Here is an 18,659-nt window from a genome sequence, read left to right as displayed (position 1 = left end):
GTTAAAAGGGTATGCCGTGTTTTGAAATTTAACATCGCAAACTTCCAGCACATCAGAGGCTCTTTATCATTGGAAGCAGCAAAATCGTATTTCCAGGCCATGATTATTTCGCATATATTGTACTGTATGTCATCATGGTCCCAAGCCAAACAAACTGTTTTAAACCCTCTTAGATCATTACATAATCAGGCCTTGAAAATCCTTGATAAAAAGCCTCGGCGATACCATCACTAGCTGCAATATACTTGAAAAGTACAGTAGGCCTATACTAAGTTTTGACAACCTGATCAGGTATTCTGATATCCGTTTGGTTCATAAAATCCTTAATGATGCTGCCCCACCCCCTTTAAAAACATATACAGCTACGCTCTGAACTAACAAACAGAGTGTTGAGGTCTGTATCCAGGGGTGATTGCAATGTACCCAAAAGAAAGTCTGCCTTCTCTCAATCAGCCTTTTCCTATAAAGCCATCAAAGAATGGAATGGGCTTCCAGACAATCTAAAGAACAATGCAGATTTTTATAGCTTCTCACGGACAGTCAAAGACTGGCTTTTAGACCACCAGTCCTGTTCACACTAAAAGTACCAGACGGGTATCTGGCCATCAGATGATACCCTTGTGGGTACCATTTGATGGCTTTTACATGGCTTTTACATGGCTTTTACACTGTATTGTGTTTTGTGTGTTATAAAAAAAATATATTTAGCACCTTATAACATTGCAACTAGCTAATTTTGCACACAATTTGGTAATTTGCACTTTATATTTGTATATTGTACCTTCTCTGTAAACTACCTTTTTATATTGTATTAACTGTCTTTGTCATATAATTTTTTTATATATATATATTTTTTTATATATAGGTTAATTGCCTTTACTATGTAACTTTAACTCTGTTATGTAATTTTAACTGTGTAGGACTACAGATGGAAATTAGCATAGTGCTAAATCTGGTGCAGCCATCTTTTTAATGTAACTGCACATTGTCCTGATATAAATAAACTAAACTAAACTAAACTAAACTAAACGGACACCGGCATGGACACCGGCACGGACACCAACGGCTCCGTCACAGACACCACCGTCTCCGGCACGGACACCACCGTCTCCAGCACGGACACCAACGACTCCAGAATGGACACCACCGTCTCCGGCACGGACACCAACATCTCTGGCACGGACCCCGGCACAAACACCACCGCCTCCGGCACGGACACCTGCACGAACACCACCGTCTCCGGCATGGACACCACCGTCTCCGGCACGGACACTGGCACGGACACCAATGGCTCCGTCACAGACACCACCACTTTCGGCAAGGACACCAACATCTCTGGCACAGACACCGGCACAAACACCACCGCCTCCGGCACGGACACCGGCACAGACACCACCGTCTCCGGCACGGACACCAACGCCTCCGGCACGGACACCGGCACGGACACCACCGTCTCCGGCACGGACACCAACGTCTCCGGCACAGACACCGGCACGGACCCCAATGGCTCCGTCACAAACACCACCGCCTCCGGCACGGACACCACCGTCTCTGGCACGGACACCAACATCTCTGGCACGGACACCGGCACAAACACCACCGCCTCCGGCATGGGCACCACCGTCTCCGCACAGACACCGGCATGGACACCACCGTCTCCGGCACGACACCAACGTCTCCGGCACGGACAGCGGCACGGACACCACCGTCTCCGGCATGGACACCACCGTCTCCGGCACGACACCAACATCTCCGGCACGGCAATCTTTTATTGAGTCCGTTGCTGGTATGCTTCTCTTAGTTTAAAACGGAAAAACACATTAGCATTGGTAAATAAAGTTAGCAGCAAAATCATCGGGATTCAGCAGATAAAACTAACTGAACTGTACAATAGACATGTACTTAAAAAGGCTGAATCCATCATGTCTGATAGTTCTGTAAGACTGAAAATACTGGTTGAGGCCTGATTTATGGGACAAAAGGGCCCGGTTGGCTAATTAACATTTGACCTCCCCGTACCACCTGACTTCCTCTCAGAAACAACAAAGAACTCACACAAGAATGGTTTAATGCAAATGTTTATCATTGACTGTTATGCTTTTGGTGTCATTTGAAATGTCTCAAAGTGAGTGGTACAGATATCTCATATCCAGATAGATAAAATAAAAGGAAATAAGGTTTATAGAAGTTTAGAGAAAACTGGTTTAGAGATAAGGCCAGATAAGGCAACCCCCCTTCTGTGGGATAGAAGCCATTTGAGGGTGGTCTCCCCCATCCCCCATGTCACCTGGTCAGGAGAGAATAAAGGAAGGTGTTCTGGCCCTCTCTGGGCTCTTCTTGGCTGGACGTGGAATTGAATAGGTGGTCTTTCTCTCTCTCTCTCTCTCTCTCTCTCTCTCTCTCTCTTTCCCTTTCTCTCTCTCTCTCTCTCTCTCTCTCTCTCTCTCTCTCTCTCTCTCTCTCTCTCTCTCTCTCTCTATCTCAGGTAGGCTACAAGCTGGGTAAGATTATTTGGTGTAACCAATGTATAACCATGTTCTAGATATTTGAATTGATTGTGGAATTGATCTCTGATATCTGAAATATTAAATTATTACATGTGATTATTCTAACTGATTTTGACATTGTTCATTTGATGGTTAAAAGGAATAGTCAAACATTCGCTCACTTTTAGTGAGGCACAGATGTTATTAAAACCTTTCATTTATGGAGTCAGATGAAGTAACGAGTAAATACATATGATCAATGAATTACAAAGTTAACCAACCAATACTTTGCATGAGTGAGGACAGAACACGTGATACCTTCCCCGTGTATTGGCGAACCGGCAATTGGACCAATATAGCGGGCCTTACAGTTCTCACCCCCTGCATGCAGAATATACGAGGCTGCCTTCTGGTTCCCGCTTCAGCCATCCGCCAAAACAAATAGATATAAATTCTCCTTTGTACCCTCTGCTATCTCTCTGCTTAACTCTGTAAAAAAGAGGTAACGTCTGCACATAAGGTATACTGAACTTAAACTTTAAATGTTTGTGGTATTCATTTATCCATTTGTCTGATCTTGTATTTTATTTTCAATGATGCTGTTGCTTTGTTGTCATGTACTGTATGTTAACTTCTTTGCTACTGCAGCAAAACTAATCGCCCCTCGGGGACAAATAAAGGTCTTGAACTTGAACTTGAACTTGAATTGTGAGAGAAAATCTAATGATTCAACTTCACTAATTAACAGAGACTTATTTAAAAAATGACAGTTTTATTGGAAACAAACATAGCATATGAACAAAGGAGAGAAAAAAAGAAATTCATTAGTTTAGTCCACTTAAAAGGCTAAAGTCACACAAATGCAAAGCTACATTCTTTCTTTAAAAACAGGCTACATATGTGCGTTGTTTCTTGGATTTGTACACCTTGCAATGTGCATGTGGCCTATTCACAGCCATTATTAATTTGTTCTGACAGCATGTTCAATAATTAAAAGGGTGGTTGATTATGATTTCACTTTTCTAACTTTAGTTAGTGTGTAATGTTGCTGTTTGAGCATAAACAACATCTGCAAATTTACAACGCTCAAAGTTCAAAGCAAAGGAAGATCTATCTCTAAAGATAATCACCATATTTATAATGAAACGGTCATATTAATTATAAATTATTAATAATATATAATAAAATATTGTTATTGTTACTACTGTAAATATATATTTTGTTATATTATGGGATCTCCTGCAATCCTTTCAGAATCTTTACTTTTAAAATAATTTTGTTGCTGTATTTTTAAAATAAATTTTTATATCAACATATTTTAATGACAGTATATTTATTGAACAAAAAATAATGATTTTATTAATCAAAATAAACAGAAAATAGTGCAAACTTTGCTAAAGTGATTGTTTTGAAATAAACATCAAAAAGTTTTTTAAAGTAAACATAGTTATTTGACCACTGTAATGTTTTTTGTTTGTTTAATTTTCTGCAGCAGACAAAAAACCAAAAGTTATTTTCCAGAAAAAAATGTATTTCCACAAAATCATGTACACATTCCACATAGACATCTAGGGAATGTATTTGAACAAATTATAAAAAATAAAAGAAAAAAGAAAAAAAAGAAGAAGAAAAAAGAAAAAAGGTTAAATAACTTCAAGGTTTTATTGCAAAGCGACAGTGACAAGGCTGCATTTTGCAATGAAGAGCAACGCAACTGTTGCTCCAAAGGTCACAATAAAAATACATTGAATGGAAAAATGGGACTAAAGCAGAAGTCTCCATTTTATTTTATTTATGATCTCATTATAGGAGAAACAGTAAGTGATCTCTTCTGTGATGTTTCTTTTTTACCATCAAGATTTATTTGTGAGACATTAAGAAAACTAAACCACAATGTCACATAGTCCTCCCTTTGAATGTTTTGGCTGGAATTTTTCTGCAGGGTATATGGACAGTCCAGAATAAGGTCAGGTGTATTGAGGGGGTGTATTTGCACATTGCTCTGAAAAACACAAAAACAACCATTACAAGAATATATAACAAACAGAGAAAAGCTAACAAATCGGGGTGAAAGTCCCCTTGAGCACTGTATTAAAACATCTCCGTCTAAGCATCTGTCAGTTAGAAGACATCAGCATTCGTTGTGTATCGTTTATCGCATTCATTGACGCAGTCATGCTTATGAGCTCATTATGGGGTGCCTTCGGCTCACTAATTGGTCTGTTTTATGCTGGGATGCAGGTCATGGTGCCATGTCTTCCTCCAGTCCCTCTCTCCACTTCTGTTTTTACTACTGATGAGGTAAGAGGATTTAAAGTAAACATTTTTACTTCATGCATCTTGTACTGTATTGTGAATTCATAACCTTGAAGATTATTTTCTAAGCTGAAAATCTGGTAAATATCTCATCTTTGCCTAAATGCCTGCTTCAGTTTCCAGATGTTCTGTGAATTCATTCATGTAGAAAAAAAGTTTAGTGACTGGTTACATATAAAATGTCTGAATTGTGCGTGTTGAACGCTCATGACCTTGCAGCACAGTAATGTCACCAAAGTCAGTCTTGGCTTTGTGGCAGGGTTATTATCATTAACTAAAACTATTAAAAATATTTCTGTTAATTGAAATACAGCTGAAATCAAATAAAATCTAAATATTGATAAATGAAAATATAATAAATAAAACCTTAATAGTAACATTTTAACATGAAAAACATAAAATATAAGCTAATTCAAAATATTAATAAAACTATAATAGCCTAAAATAAAAAACTAAAATAACACTGCTATGTGGAGGAATGTAGAGTTGTTTGTAATATATAGCCTAGATTTGTGTGATTATTAAGAATTTGACACATGAACTGAATTTATTCACATAGCCTAGTTAAGTGGCAAAAAAAATATTGTCATTAGGCATATTGTTATTGTAGATAATATCATATCACATATCCTACTTGTCCCAATATTTGTTCAAATATATATATATTTTTTATCCTGTGCAGTATATGGGCTCTTGGCATTTTGTGGCAGTTGCTGTATGGGATGAAGACGATCTTAAATCATTCGAAACCACCGACAGCTCTATGCTTCACATCCAGAGAGGCGAAAACGACACCCTGACTGTGATTGAAAGCGCTCGCGTGTGAGTGGAAAACTACACACACACACACACACACACACACACACACACACACACACACACACACACACACACACACACACACACATTGACATATGGACTGTTCTATTACTTTTTAAGTATATTAAAATAATTTTGTTTGTATCACCACAGTGGAGATCAGTGTCAGAAAAATAAATGGACCTACGTCACTATGCCTCTGATGGAGCATTTCCTGTTTAGAAGTGGTAGGAATGGATACAACCTGATCAGACTGAAACATTAGTTCAACATTTATTATTCATGTTTAACATCACATAAAGGGTTCGTGCAAGACAATCTCATGGTACTTTGTAACTATTTTGCGTGTTGGGTCTAATTTGTATGAATTCGTGAGATCTGTCTAAAAGCCAGTGGCGGTTAGATAAGGGGAGGAGGACCTTAGTGTTCGTGCTTAACTTTTTTCTAGAAATCGTTCATTTTCGTTCAGTTTACATACGAATTCATACAAAATCGCCACCTCATAAAATAAGCCAGTTGGCCTACGTTTTACCGTGAGATTGGGTTGATTCATATCAAGCTATTTCCTTCTCAGAGATCCTTTTATAATGGCAATCATAATTTAGTTATGTTTATTTCAAAAGATGAATAATTTCTCATGATATCATTTTCCACTTTAAAATGTGTCACTGTATGAGCAGATTACGATACTATTGCACTGGTCTGGGATGGCAAGTTCATAAACTGCTCTTCATGCATCATACTACTGTTTGTGGATGAAGACGAGGCAACAAGTGCTATGTTATTTGGTCAGTATCATCTTTGATCATTGTACCCCTCCACCTATGTGATCAAAGCAACATGTTAAACTGGACATTAATGATGACAAAATGCACACACATATAATTCAGCATGCACCCACCTCTGAAACCTTTCCCTTATAGGCCTATTTATACTTCTGCGTCGAACTGCCGCCGTAGCTACGTCGTAGGCTGTGTGTAGCGCGCGTACCCTTCGGCGTACCCTGACGTGCACCTCTCCAAAAATGTAACAACGCGTCAATTCTACGCGGACGCAAGCGCTGTGATTGGTCTGCCAGAACCCCTCCCTCGGGGTTTCACATGCTCCCTAGGTGCGCGTCAACGCGGACATCAACGCAGAAGTATAAATTAAAACCAACACGTTGCCTACGGCGTATAGGCTCCGGCGTAGGTCCGACGCAGAAGTATAATGAGGCCTTAACCTTTAATACTGAATATGTGCGCCAATGCAAAGGGATTCAGTTACACAACTGACTTTTATTCATAATGTCTCTCTGTTTGTCTGTCTTCCATTGCAGCTCGTAGTGAAAAAATACCAGATGAAGTGATACAGGAATTTAAGTCAAAAATGGAGTGTGTATATATGGAAGATTTCGCACAGGCACCTCTGAAACAAGGTTGGTCAAAGTTTGTGTCTGACACATTTCATTCTTGACCATGTAACTTAAGTATTGCAAAACAAAGGCCGGCAATCTGATGATATTATGAGCATGTTGTTCCATAGTTTATGTAAAACTACATTTATTATACATATATCATTTATTTCAGGTTATTGTAAACTTGATGAGGCAGCTTAAAAAAGGGGGTAAGTGCAAACATTGTGTTTCTAAACTGACTTCTGTTTTCACTGAAAATTGCACATTTTATTTACTTTGCACAATTTCTCACTGCTAAAGGTCACGAGCAGCTGCAGAGATCTTCATAGTCCAGATCGACAATAAATGACTGCTTTGATGGACATTAGGATTCACTGTTACGGGTTTAGTGACTGATCTATTAATTGCATTTTCTGATTTGATACATTTTTCGGAATGAGATTTCTTCAAAATAAATTAAATCAATATTTAAATGAAACAGTTTGTGTTTTGAGTTTGTAAAAAAAAAAAAAAGATTATTGGTATTAAAATTCATGAGGTATCACTTTTCCACCCTGGTATCACAAGGTTAATTTCTCATCCTGCCACCATTACAGTAATTATTTTTATGGTACCCAATCTGTTAACAAATAAACCAAACTGTAAATTGCAGTCCATCAGTCAATGCAGGGCCATTACATTACATGTTAATATAAATATATTAGTAAGAACAATCAATTGCAGTGATTCCGATCCTGTATGAATTTCAAAAACAATCATAATATATCTGGCTAAAAGAGTATGCATTTGTTTAAAAAAAAAAATAGCAGTGTAACTTGATTAAAGAAATAAACAAAACTATTTTGTTTGTATATAAAACTTTATTGATGAAAATGGGTAATCCCCCCCCCCCCCCCACCCACACACACAAAAATACACTGTAAAACTATTAACCTTAAAAAACACATCTGTTTTAAAGCCTATTCATTTAATACTTTCTAACATGGAAAATTATCTTTGTGCAAATTATATAAATGCATTTCCTTTTAAGAATATATTTTACAGTGTATACATGAAACATACTATTCACATTTTACTTTCACATGCAGTGGAATAATACACAGTAACTAAAGTTTTTACTCTTTACAGTAAATCTTCAGTTTTCTTGTGACAGATTGTTAAATGCAGTTATGGGTTCACTACAGTCATCAAAGCTCAAAGGCAGGGAAATCATTTTATATTTAATATATTAATTTGCCTCACTGAATTCTGTAACAGATCGGTGAACACATTTATGAGGCCATTTTAGTACAAAACCTTCTGTTACACAGCAGAAGATGCGTTTCTTGCACTTCCATTTTACAGCACGCTTTGGCATGAAATTACATCCAAACACAATTTGTCAATGGTTTAAAGCCATCGTATTGGAATCACCTTGCCTTTGACTTATTTATTAAATAATTTGTAAGGTAATAATAAATAAAGTTTAAAAAACACACAAAAATACACAACCTTTTTTTCCTTTTCTGTATTTTTTTCAACATTTTTTATATGATCTCTCATGGGATATAATGGGTTAGTTGCTTATCTTCCTCATCTAACAATTATTATTATTATTATAAATATAGCTGCAAGCAGCGATTACAGGACCAGGCACAGCGGCAAAAACATCATGTAAATGTTATTCAAGTCAGACTGGGCAGAGAATTTCTGGTGAGGAGTTTAGGACTTCAAGCTAAAGTCCATAAATAGAATTAGGCTACTCATAACTTTTGACCAACAGGTGGCGCTGTCAGCCTTTTAATATGGGATTGTGCTAATGGCATAAATTTTTTCTGAGATACAGCCTCAAACCCTTTTTAGCATCCTCACCTTTGAACCCTTTGTGCTTGGCCCTTAATAATGATACACACAGAATACTTAAAGGAGCCGTATGTAAGATTGTGGCCAAAATCACTTTCAAATTACTGTAGAGCGGTGTATCCCCTCCCCCTCCCCCTCCCCCTGACTCGAGGTTGCCAGATAGGCTGCAGGATCCAGCAGGAACGTAGGCTGCTACGTAGCTGTGTTAACTAGAGCAGAACTGGCAACCCCGATGCCGAAACACTACTGACTTCGTGATTGGTAGATAGGTGGAGGGTGGAGCATCAGGCCAAAACACAAGATGACAACATCAACATCAGTTGAGGGTTGCAACTTCACTTTTTAAATGACAATATCCTGGCCGGACTACTGTTGTCAGTGATATAAGTATTTGAAATGAACATGATTTCTTAATGTCTAGTGACATATCAGGGCCATTTTATGATTAATTGAAATACATTTCTTACATACAGCTCCTTTAACAGTAAATGTTAGCTATTTTATAGAGCGATATTCATTCAGTCGTGCACTTAAATGTTTCTTTGCTCATGGGCACTACAAAAACATTTATACAAACACTGAAGACAATACTATTCATTTAAACACTTTAGATATATATTGGCTACAATATAAATGCATTTGAATGATTCACTTATTCACCTTGGCTTGGTCTCAAACATGTTTGCTTTCCGATTTTTAGGCTTAAACCTCTAAAACAGAAATGCTCATTTAAACACTTCATTTTATCCTTGCTTTGCCTGTTTCCTCATGAATGTCTTTGTTCTCTTCAAAACTGAGCTGCCTTTAAAAAACTCCATCTCCTACAAACTCTGAGACTTTGTAAGAAATGTTTTATCATACTAATAAAGACAAGTTAAACAACATTCCCTCCAAAGTATAGTTCAGTTGCACATTTTGGTCATGTTGTACAGACACAGCATTTTACTCACAGTTTACCCTTACATTTCTTGTGAGATCAGATGCCTCGTATGAACGTGACAAAATGATGCACATATTATACAGTAAATCGAGAACATGTTCTCTTTTGGCAGCACTAATTCCCTGCAAACAGGGTTTAATTGTCTTAGAAATCTAGAGAAAGCCCCTGTGAAATAAGAGCATTAAATCCTGTTTTAAGTGCAATACCGTTATAATAAATCTAATTATTGCGCTCATATTAGCATTTAAAAATAGCATATTAAAATTTCAGCCCTCTTGAGTCACACAGCAGCACAGATGTGTGACTCTAACCCTGGCAAATGGCAATAACACTCCTGTTTTGTATAACAAAGGCACTTGACAAATATGAGGCATTTGTGTAAAGCTAAACAGACACTTCTTTTGCTACAACTTCTCAAAAGTTAAAGATTTTCTGCAAAGCCATTATATTAAACTGGGTGTTGCAGCAAAATATTTTGGAAATCAGTATCTGATAATCTGACTAAACAAGCTGAGCAATAACACATGATGCCCTGGTCACCATGTTTAAGAGCCCAACCAAGCCAAGCTGATGCATTTACAAACACGACTGACACGTTTTACTTCTACGTTCTGTAATGCAGGGAATCTCCACTGACTCGCAGAGAATCCCCCAGAATGCAATCCAGTCTTTCATTTAGGAAAATCCATCAAATTCTTAAACTTTCACTCAATGATCGTTCTGATATGTCTGTCCATCTATTTAAAAACACACACTTATTTTCCTGTGACAGTAATTTGTAGGGGTGCAACGGATCAAAAAACTCACGGTTCGGATCGTTTCTCGGATCAGAGTCACGGATCGGATCATTTTTCGGATCAAAAAAAAAAAAAAGACAAGACAAATAAACACAAGTTTTGTCTTTTTGTTAATTAACATTTTTAAAATATTAAATTAAAATATATAAAATCAACAGTGGGTGTGCGACGGGTTCATTCCATGAAGCGTGACTATAAACACACTGATAGCGTTTGTGATGGCTTTAGCCCGGTCTGATTGTGCAACGTTGAGCTCCTGTCAGTGAAACACTGAGGTGATGTCGCTTCAAATGCGTGGCCATGCTTGATGTGTTTCCACGGATGTCCCGATACTACTTTTTCACTTCCGATACGATACCGATGCCGCAGCATATCGGCTATTTGCCGATACCGATATCAATCCGATATTTTTATTTTATTCTTGAACTAATACTACTAATAATAAAATATATGGAAGCACTTTGCTCAATTAGCCACATAAAAACATCTCACTCAAATGGAGAACAAATACTTCTCCAGTATATAGTCCACAACAACAGTTGATAATGAAAGACTGTCACCCTTTATTCAAATGACCTTGAGATATGTTTGGTAATTGTAGGCTACCTGAATGAATTTAAAATTAATTTGCTATATTTCAGATCAATATATTTGTTTCCTTAAAATTTTAATTAACTTTAACGTTATTCTCATCTGAATTATAAATCATATAAAATGATACTACCATTAAAAACACATTTGATTTTCTTTTTTAATCAATGTAGAATGTGTAACTTCAAAATAAACAGATTACTCTGTTTGAGGACAAGAAATGAAAACCAATGCAATATAATGTCCAAAAGATGAGATAATTTTTGCTTTTAAACAGCGTGTGTGTGTGTGTGATTGTTCGATCGCGCCCGTGCCTCTCTCTCTTTCTCTCTCTCTCTCTCTCTTTCTCTCTCTCTCTCTCTCTTTCTCTCTCTCTCTCTTTTTCTCTCTCTCTCTCTCTCTCTCTGTCTGACACACACACACACACACACATTCCAGCATACATCGCAGCCTGTTCATTTTGCCGCGTTCATATTTTTTACAGTCTATGGTTCACACCATACGCGAATAGAGAGTCAAATTCGCGTCTAGTTCGATGCTTGAACAGCTTGAATCCTTTCGCGCGTCCAAAGCGAATAGGACGCGCCGCGCGCGTATAATGATAAAGCGAGCGTTTGAAGCGAAATAGACGCGTGTTCCAGGGAAGCCAAAATGCTCCCATACAGGGGATTTATATGACGCGGGGCGTTCAAGCTCCTCCGTTCGTCCGCTCGCCATGACCACGCTGTGTGTGGACTGAACATGCGCACAACTTTTTTTTTTTTTCATAAATTAATCCGCGGATCACGTGTGTGCCGAACCGAAGATATTGATCCGAACGGATCACGGATCAATGATGATCCGTTGCACCACTAGTAATTTGCCATCATTGGTCCAGTTAAACTTACTCTTCTATAATTGTTATTCAGAACTCTTTAGCTGATCAGTGAAAATACCACTACAAAAACTGATATATAACTAATATTTAACGCTGATGCAGGATGTGTGTCCACACACTCACTTCCTCTGGACAGGCTTCACACAGATGTGTGTGTATGGTTCCTCCTCACTCGTTTCTGGAGGTGATGTCCTGATGTAGAGACACAAAATGGATGTTAGATTCTTTATTTAGTCTCATGTTTGTCTTGAGTACAGAAGCTTCATACAGTCAGGAGTCTGTACGCAGATTCTCACCTCAGTCTTTGCTTTCCTCCAGCGCACTGCGCTCCCAGGTTTAGACATACCTGAGAATGAGAAAATGATTTTACTATATTTTACTCCTAAAATAATAGAGAAATAAGGTTGATTGATTATATAAATGTCGACTAAGTCTGATTGGTTTATATCTGTGTTATCATGTTGTTCAACAAGGATGTTGATTCAGAAATCAACATGTAATAATGTTTTTTTTTACTTGAAAAATATTGTTTCTGGTCATTGTGCATGAATCATTCAAGCACATTATTTATAAGAAATGTCTGTCCTTGTCATTTTAAAAATAAAATAGCTTGGCTTATTCTGGTAACTCAAAAAAACAATTCATCAAAGTGTATTTTTTCACTAAAGAATATGTCAGAATTACAGAAGAATAATAGTGACTAAGCTTGCTATTTTACTTGATTTGGTTACTCACATATAGATGAAAGCAGAACTATGAACGCCACGGTTGCAGAAACACTTCCCAGCAGCCACCTGTCAGAATTATAATGTCATTAATCTATAAGAAGAAAAGCTCCGCTCCTTTTTCACTACTAATGAGTCACACAGACAGAAATCTCTCTCTCTCTCTCTCTCTCTCTCTCTCACACACACACACACACACACTTTCATTACCCAGAGGAGATGGCCATGCAGAGGCACAGAGTGAGGATGAGGAGAAGGACTTTCCAGAGCACAGTTTCTGAAACAAATACAATAACAATCTGTTTCTTATTTTCCATATTCATCAAAAACTCACTGTAGGCAAGGATGGGAGCTGTAGTTCTTTCATTCGCCCTTTTTTCTCACCTGTGGATGTCTTGCTGGATGAGCTATAACTATTGAGGTGACAGACAGATGGGGGAGGAACATCCAGGAGACCGCTCACTGATTGGCTGAATTGTTCATGGGCGGAGCAAGACTCGCACGGCAGCTCCTCCTCTTCTTCAAGCTGAGTCTGAGGAGGCACTTTATCAGAAGAGGAAACAGGATCTGTGGGATCTATAAAGGAACACACACACATCACATGTTTACAAAAAGTGAACAGGCAACTATTTTAAGCTATTTCTTTAACTCCAAAACTAGAATCCCCCAAACCGTAGGTGAAGCTGATAGGTGTATCTTTCTCATAGCTGTGGTCCAGCTCCTCCCATGATGAGGACTGGATTGGGGTGATCGGGTCAGATCTTCTAAAAACACTTCCTTCCAGCCAGGACTGGCATGATTGGCTCATATCACTCAGAAGGCTGGCCAGTGACCTTTTTGCCCGGCGCCTTCGTCTGAATATGCTAACACACACACACAGACAAACACGTTGGGTGTCCATGTTTCATGGGGACTTTTAATAGACAATGATTTTTATACTTTACAAACTGTATATTATATCCCCTATCCCTACCCCTCACAGAAAAACTTTCTGCATTTTTACATTTTCAAAAAACGTCTGTTTTTGAACAAACTGTTTTCCTCGTGGAGCCCGACCAAATGGACGCACAATGTCAGAATTTTACTATCTTTCTGGGGACATTTGGTCCTTACAATGTAGGTTAAACAAACAAACACACACTTTTCACTAAATTTAGTTTAGACAAATTTGCGTCGGGGTAAAATTTGTAAAAATGCTGAAAAATTGCAACATTTAGGGTTGCAAAATGTTACCATTATTTTTTGATACAGTAAGTCAAAGTTTTGAATTCACAATGTATTTGAAATATAATATATTTGAACCAGTAAAGATACAGTCATGAAAAGTTTAAAACAATTTAAATGTTGCAATAAATATTAATTTCAAAGCATATTTTAAATATAATATAGTACTTTTAATACCACCTAATTAAAAAATAATATATGCTATTTCATAGGCCTAAATGAGACAATAATGACAATACATCTAAGAAATCACCTGATATATATATATTTTTTTTTATCATTCATCGAATAGGCTCCAATTGTGTGATAACAATAGAAAAAGTTTGACCCATAATGGCCAGCGTTGCATTTTTGCTCCACTCAGAAAATTCAAGTACGTTCAAAATGTCATTGCATGCAAGCCTTTTCTTATCACTAGACATAGGCTAGAAATATATATATATATTTAAATATTTGATGTCAAATACTAAATAGATAATAAATAAACCAATGATAATGTAAACAAATGAATTTGTTCTAAATGTGTTTTCTATAAACAAATGTGTTTTTTATTAAACAAACGAATTTGTTCTAAATGTGTAAATTGATTCAAATTAAACACTGTGTCGACTGACTGGCACCATATTGTGTGACTATTGTTGTGATAAATTTCAGAGTGTCATGTAATGTTATATGTAGTTTTTACCAATATGTTTTTGAAAGCAAGGTATTAAATAATTGCTTTTAAACAAATATTGCAATTCTGCTATGCTGGCTCTCTGAGGGTTAAATAAGAAATCAAGTACGAGAGCCAACACTATATTGTGAAAATACTGTAAATGTGTAATGTATTTTAGCATAGGTGGAATGGAATCCATTTCATTAACTTCAGTATAACTGCACCTGAACATGAATAAAGAAAAGAGAAACAAACATTTAAAGTTTTAAAAGATCCAGCTCATTCATACTCACAGCACACACAACAAATACAAACACTGTCATGAATCTCACCGGACAAGATTCTCTTTGTATGAGACGCTGGTGTGTGAGGGAGTCAGGGTGACGTTACCCTCGTCGTCTGTGCTAAAACTGTCCTCTGTCAGTACGTAATAACCGTTGGCTAGTAGGCGGGGGCTTCGGCGACACGCACACACGGAGCCTGTCAGCGGATTGGTGGAAAAACACTCATAGGAGGAATCAGAGAAGTGGGAGACGTCAAGACTGAAAAGAGAAACAGCATTATACTTAAAGAAAATAGCAAGGCAGAACCTATACAGATGTGTTGCTGCTGCTTGTCTACATGCTCGTACCTGTGACAAATATGTTCAGCCTCCTGCCTCCTGGTCTTAATCGGAGAACCTATGACAAACACCAGGTCAGCATTACAACAGTCTTATCAATGAATGTGCGCAAGATAGAGGGAGAATGAGAGAGTTGTGATATGAGGGCACACATACTTGTAACTGCTCCTTTAAAGAAGAAAGCCATGGCTTATGCTGCAGCCAAACCTGTAATACACAAAATAATATTCAGCTCAAATGGATAGTACATAATCTACCAAATGCACACATATTGGTTTTGAATTATTTATCTTTCTATTGTTTCTTTTTTTGTTCTTCACATGGATATTCACATGAATAATTCATACATCAAACAAAAACATTCTAAAACGAAGATCAAATCAAAGCAAAAATACATATAAATGCAAATTATTATATATGGATATGAATAAACCAGTACTGATGAATGGTGATTGTAAAGAATGAAAAAGACAAAATAATACAAGGTCACTAACACAAGTCCATATTTGCTTTCTGGAAACAGGATCAAATGAACACATTTTTACAGATCCATCACTTTTCTGCTATAGAGCTAGTCATTATTAAAACAATAATAATATGACTGTATAAGTGTACTTCTTTAAATCCTTAAAATTATTCTAAAATTAGTCTTAAACAGAATGTTTTTTTGTTTTTTTTTCAAAAAAAGAAAAGAAAATCACAAATATTAAAAGCACACAAAAATAAATGCCTACGGATTCAATATTTTGTTAAATAAAATATAATGTATATCAATTTAAAATTATGACGTGGAAATGGAATTACAGGCATTATTTTTTGTAATGGATTTCTAAAGAAATTAGGTCAAATGAGAGGAAAGACTATAATTGATGGTGTTTTTTTATTTTACGTTTTTGTTGTTTTTTCTAGATAATATTTGTAGATCAAATGTACAAAAATACATGTATTTCATGAAATAAAATGAATAATTGAATGAAAAATGGGGAGGGGTGTCTGACAGGATGGAAAGGGAGTGGGATGGGGAGGGGGAATCGGGGAGCCATGATGATCCAAAAGGGGATGATGCTGGCAAAGTAGGTGGAGACCAGTTACTGTACTTCCTGTTAACTACTTCCTGCCTGGAGATAAACGATTGGCTGATCAGAGTGTCATACATGTGTGTTCTGCTGCAGCTGCTATCAGAGAAGCTGAGGAGACCAACGGCAACGAATGAGGGAGCACAATAACCCATGCGCTCTCTCTCTCTCTCTCTCTCTCTCTCTCTCTCTCTCTGTCTCCCACACACACACACAAACACACAAAGCAGCTTGTTTGTTTTCTCAAAAATCAGTTCCCAGAGTGATCACGTGACACACTTCTTTAACTTATGTTTGCGTTTGAACAGAAAGTCCCCAAAACCCTCACACGCATTTCATGTAGTCTCTGTGAGTTAGAAACACAAGGACTACAAGATTAATATTACAAAATCATGAGTATTACTGAAAGTTGCAAATACATTAAAAACAAGGAAAACAAACTAAGAGGAAATGTTGATATTGCAGCAGAGTGTTTAGTGAAATGAGTAGCTGCAATATCAAAGCATTACTGAAATGCATGCCAACCACACATGCACACAAACAGAGCTTCATAGATAAGCTCTGAATAACAATTGATTTATGTTGGCTTTACTTCCATTCTTATATACTTAATTATTTAATGAGAAATTGTCATTTAACCCATATAAGACTTTAAAAATATCTCTAAAAAATATGTTGATGTTTCTAATATTAATATTTGATGCATTGTCGATTTCTCAGTTCTTTTAGTTGTTTTATATTTTCTGAGATTTCTTTGTTTACTTGTTTTTACTTCTAAAAAAAATAATCTTAATGTAGCCTACAGCACTTTGGTCTACCTTTCTTAATAAATAAAATGGTCTACCGTCCTTACAGTTTTCATACATAATTTGACATAAATATTAATAATAATTAATAATAATTACTGTTATTTAAAGTTTAATAAAAAAAGACATCTGGCGTCCTCATTATCTTAATGCCCTGTCTGTTTGATTCTGCATTCAGACGCTCCTCGAGTCTTTGTTGCTCGGCCTGCAGCAGTTACGATGCGCGAGACACATTCACACACATATCGAGCTGAGAGTTTATTGTATATGGTAAACATACAAATCCATAAATCTAAAACCTCAGTGTCTAAAAATAATATATAAGGTGATTGTGCTGAAGCGTAATGTGATACTAACATCCGGTTTCTTCTCGCCATATTATTTAGCGCTAAATCTGCCTTGTTTCTAACGTAAATGCACAACAAATATAGAAGAAATACGACTAAAAAAGAAGAGAAAAACAACACTTACCTAAACCACGGAGAATGCGGATAGCGGTGCTAGAGTCTGTCCGCTTACTTACAAACATTGGCATGCATGAAGAACCACACCTACAGTCTGAGAGAGAGAGAGAGAGAGAGAGAGAGCGATCAAAACAAAATAACGCTGTTCGAAACAAAACTTATCTTAAGTATATAGTCAGAGTCAGTGCATATGCATCAGTAATGCAAAAATATTTGACCAAATTAATTGTATTTATAAATGAATTATGTATTTATATATCACTTTGGACAAGATTCACCCAAAAAATAATTTACTTACCCTTATGTCATTCAAAACCATAGGCTGTCAAAAAAAGAAGTCTGTATGTCTTTCTTCTGCTGAACACAAAATATATTTTGAAGAATGTGGGAAATAACCGTTTTGTTTGCTATAGTATGGAAGCCCATATCTGCCAAAAAAAATAAATAAAAAAAATAATAATAATAATAGTTATATTATCTATATATATACTGTACTGTACATTTCTGACTTATGGATATTACTTTTACAAAGTCACCTCTTATAACATATTACTCTAAATTGTAATGTAGAAACATGCATTTTTTACTTTGAAACAAAATGTATTGTGAAAAGCGCTATACAAATAAATGTCAATTATGAAAAAATCTATTAATATATTATATATATTTTTTGTCTTATAAGATAAAAAGTGACATAAAATTTCAAAGTCATACTGTCATATTTAGACTTTTTATCGCATAATTATGAATTAGTATGACATAATTTTCTACTTATTGTCTCAGAATTATGACTTGGTATATCATGATTTATACATTTTGTCATAATGACTTTGCATCATAAATATGATTTATCAAAGTTTTGTGGCAGAAATGGGCTTCCATTGTATGGACTAAAATATTCTTCAAAAAAGACATGAGGGTGAAAAGATGATTAATGAACTATCCCTTTAAATGTAAATGTCTGAGCTTTTGGAGCACCAGATATTCAGGCTCAGAATCTCAAAAGTACAAAGACTGATA

General features: G+C 36.5%; 2 protein-coding genes and 1 long non-coding RNA gene across 3 annotated transcripts; 1 reads left to right on the top strand and 2 right to left on the bottom strand.

Annotated features, from left to right (window-relative positions):
• Nucleotides 1-4,575: 4,575 nt before the first annotated feature.
• On the top strand, nucleotides 4,576-7,495 carry apom (apolipoprotein M). The gene is made up of 7 exons (XM_082173716.1): nucleotides 4,576-4,787; nucleotides 5,485-5,624; nucleotides 5,775-5,848; nucleotides 6,302-6,409; nucleotides 6,940-7,038; nucleotides 7,190-7,226; nucleotides 7,318-7,495. Exons 1-6 carry the CDS (start codon nucleotides 4,662-4,664, stop codon nucleotides 7,216-7,218), a joined length of 576 nt encoding a protein of 191 aa, XP_082029842.1. The 5' UTR covers nucleotides 4,576-4,661; the 3' UTR covers nucleotides 7,219-7,226; nucleotides 7,318-7,495.
• A 1,267-nt stretch (nucleotides 7,496-8,762) lies between these two features.
• LOC309501566 lies at nucleotides 8,763-10,575 on the bottom strand. Its single transcript, XR_014206909.1, has 2 exons — nucleotides 9,327-10,575; nucleotides 8,763-8,891 (listed from the first exon to the last, which is right to left on the bottom strand). It is a non-coding gene; the product is annotated as an uncharacterized lncRNA (long non-coding RNA).
• A 57-nt stretch (nucleotides 10,576-10,632) lies between these two features.
• Nucleotides 10,633-17,765, bottom strand: tmem71 (transmembrane protein 71). The gene is made up of 10 exons (XM_082173673.1): nucleotides 17,647-17,765; nucleotides 15,450-15,500; nucleotides 15,303-15,351; nucleotides 15,004-15,213; nucleotides 13,462-13,652; nucleotides 13,174-13,365; nucleotides 13,000-13,066; nucleotides 12,800-12,858; nucleotides 12,361-12,410; nucleotides 10,633-12,256 (listed from the first exon to the last, which is right to left on the bottom strand). The coding sequence occupies exons 2-10, from the start codon at nucleotides 15,478-15,480 to the stop codon at nucleotides 12,233-12,235; spliced, it is 873 nt and encodes a 290-aa protein (XP_082029799.1). The 5' UTR covers nucleotides 15,481-15,500; nucleotides 17,647-17,765; the 3' UTR covers nucleotides 10,633-12,232.
• Between the last annotated feature and the right edge of the window lie 894 nt (nucleotides 17,766-18,659).

This window comes from Leuciscus leuciscus (genome assembly GCF_965113295.1).
Source record: "Leuciscus leuciscus genome assembly, chromosome: 6".
NCBI lineage: Eukaryota > Metazoa > Chordata > Actinopteri > Cypriniformes > Leuciscidae > Leuciscus > Leuciscus leuciscus.
Note: the sequence above shows the minus strand (reverse complement) of the source record. Positions and strands in the feature narration are given on the sequence as shown.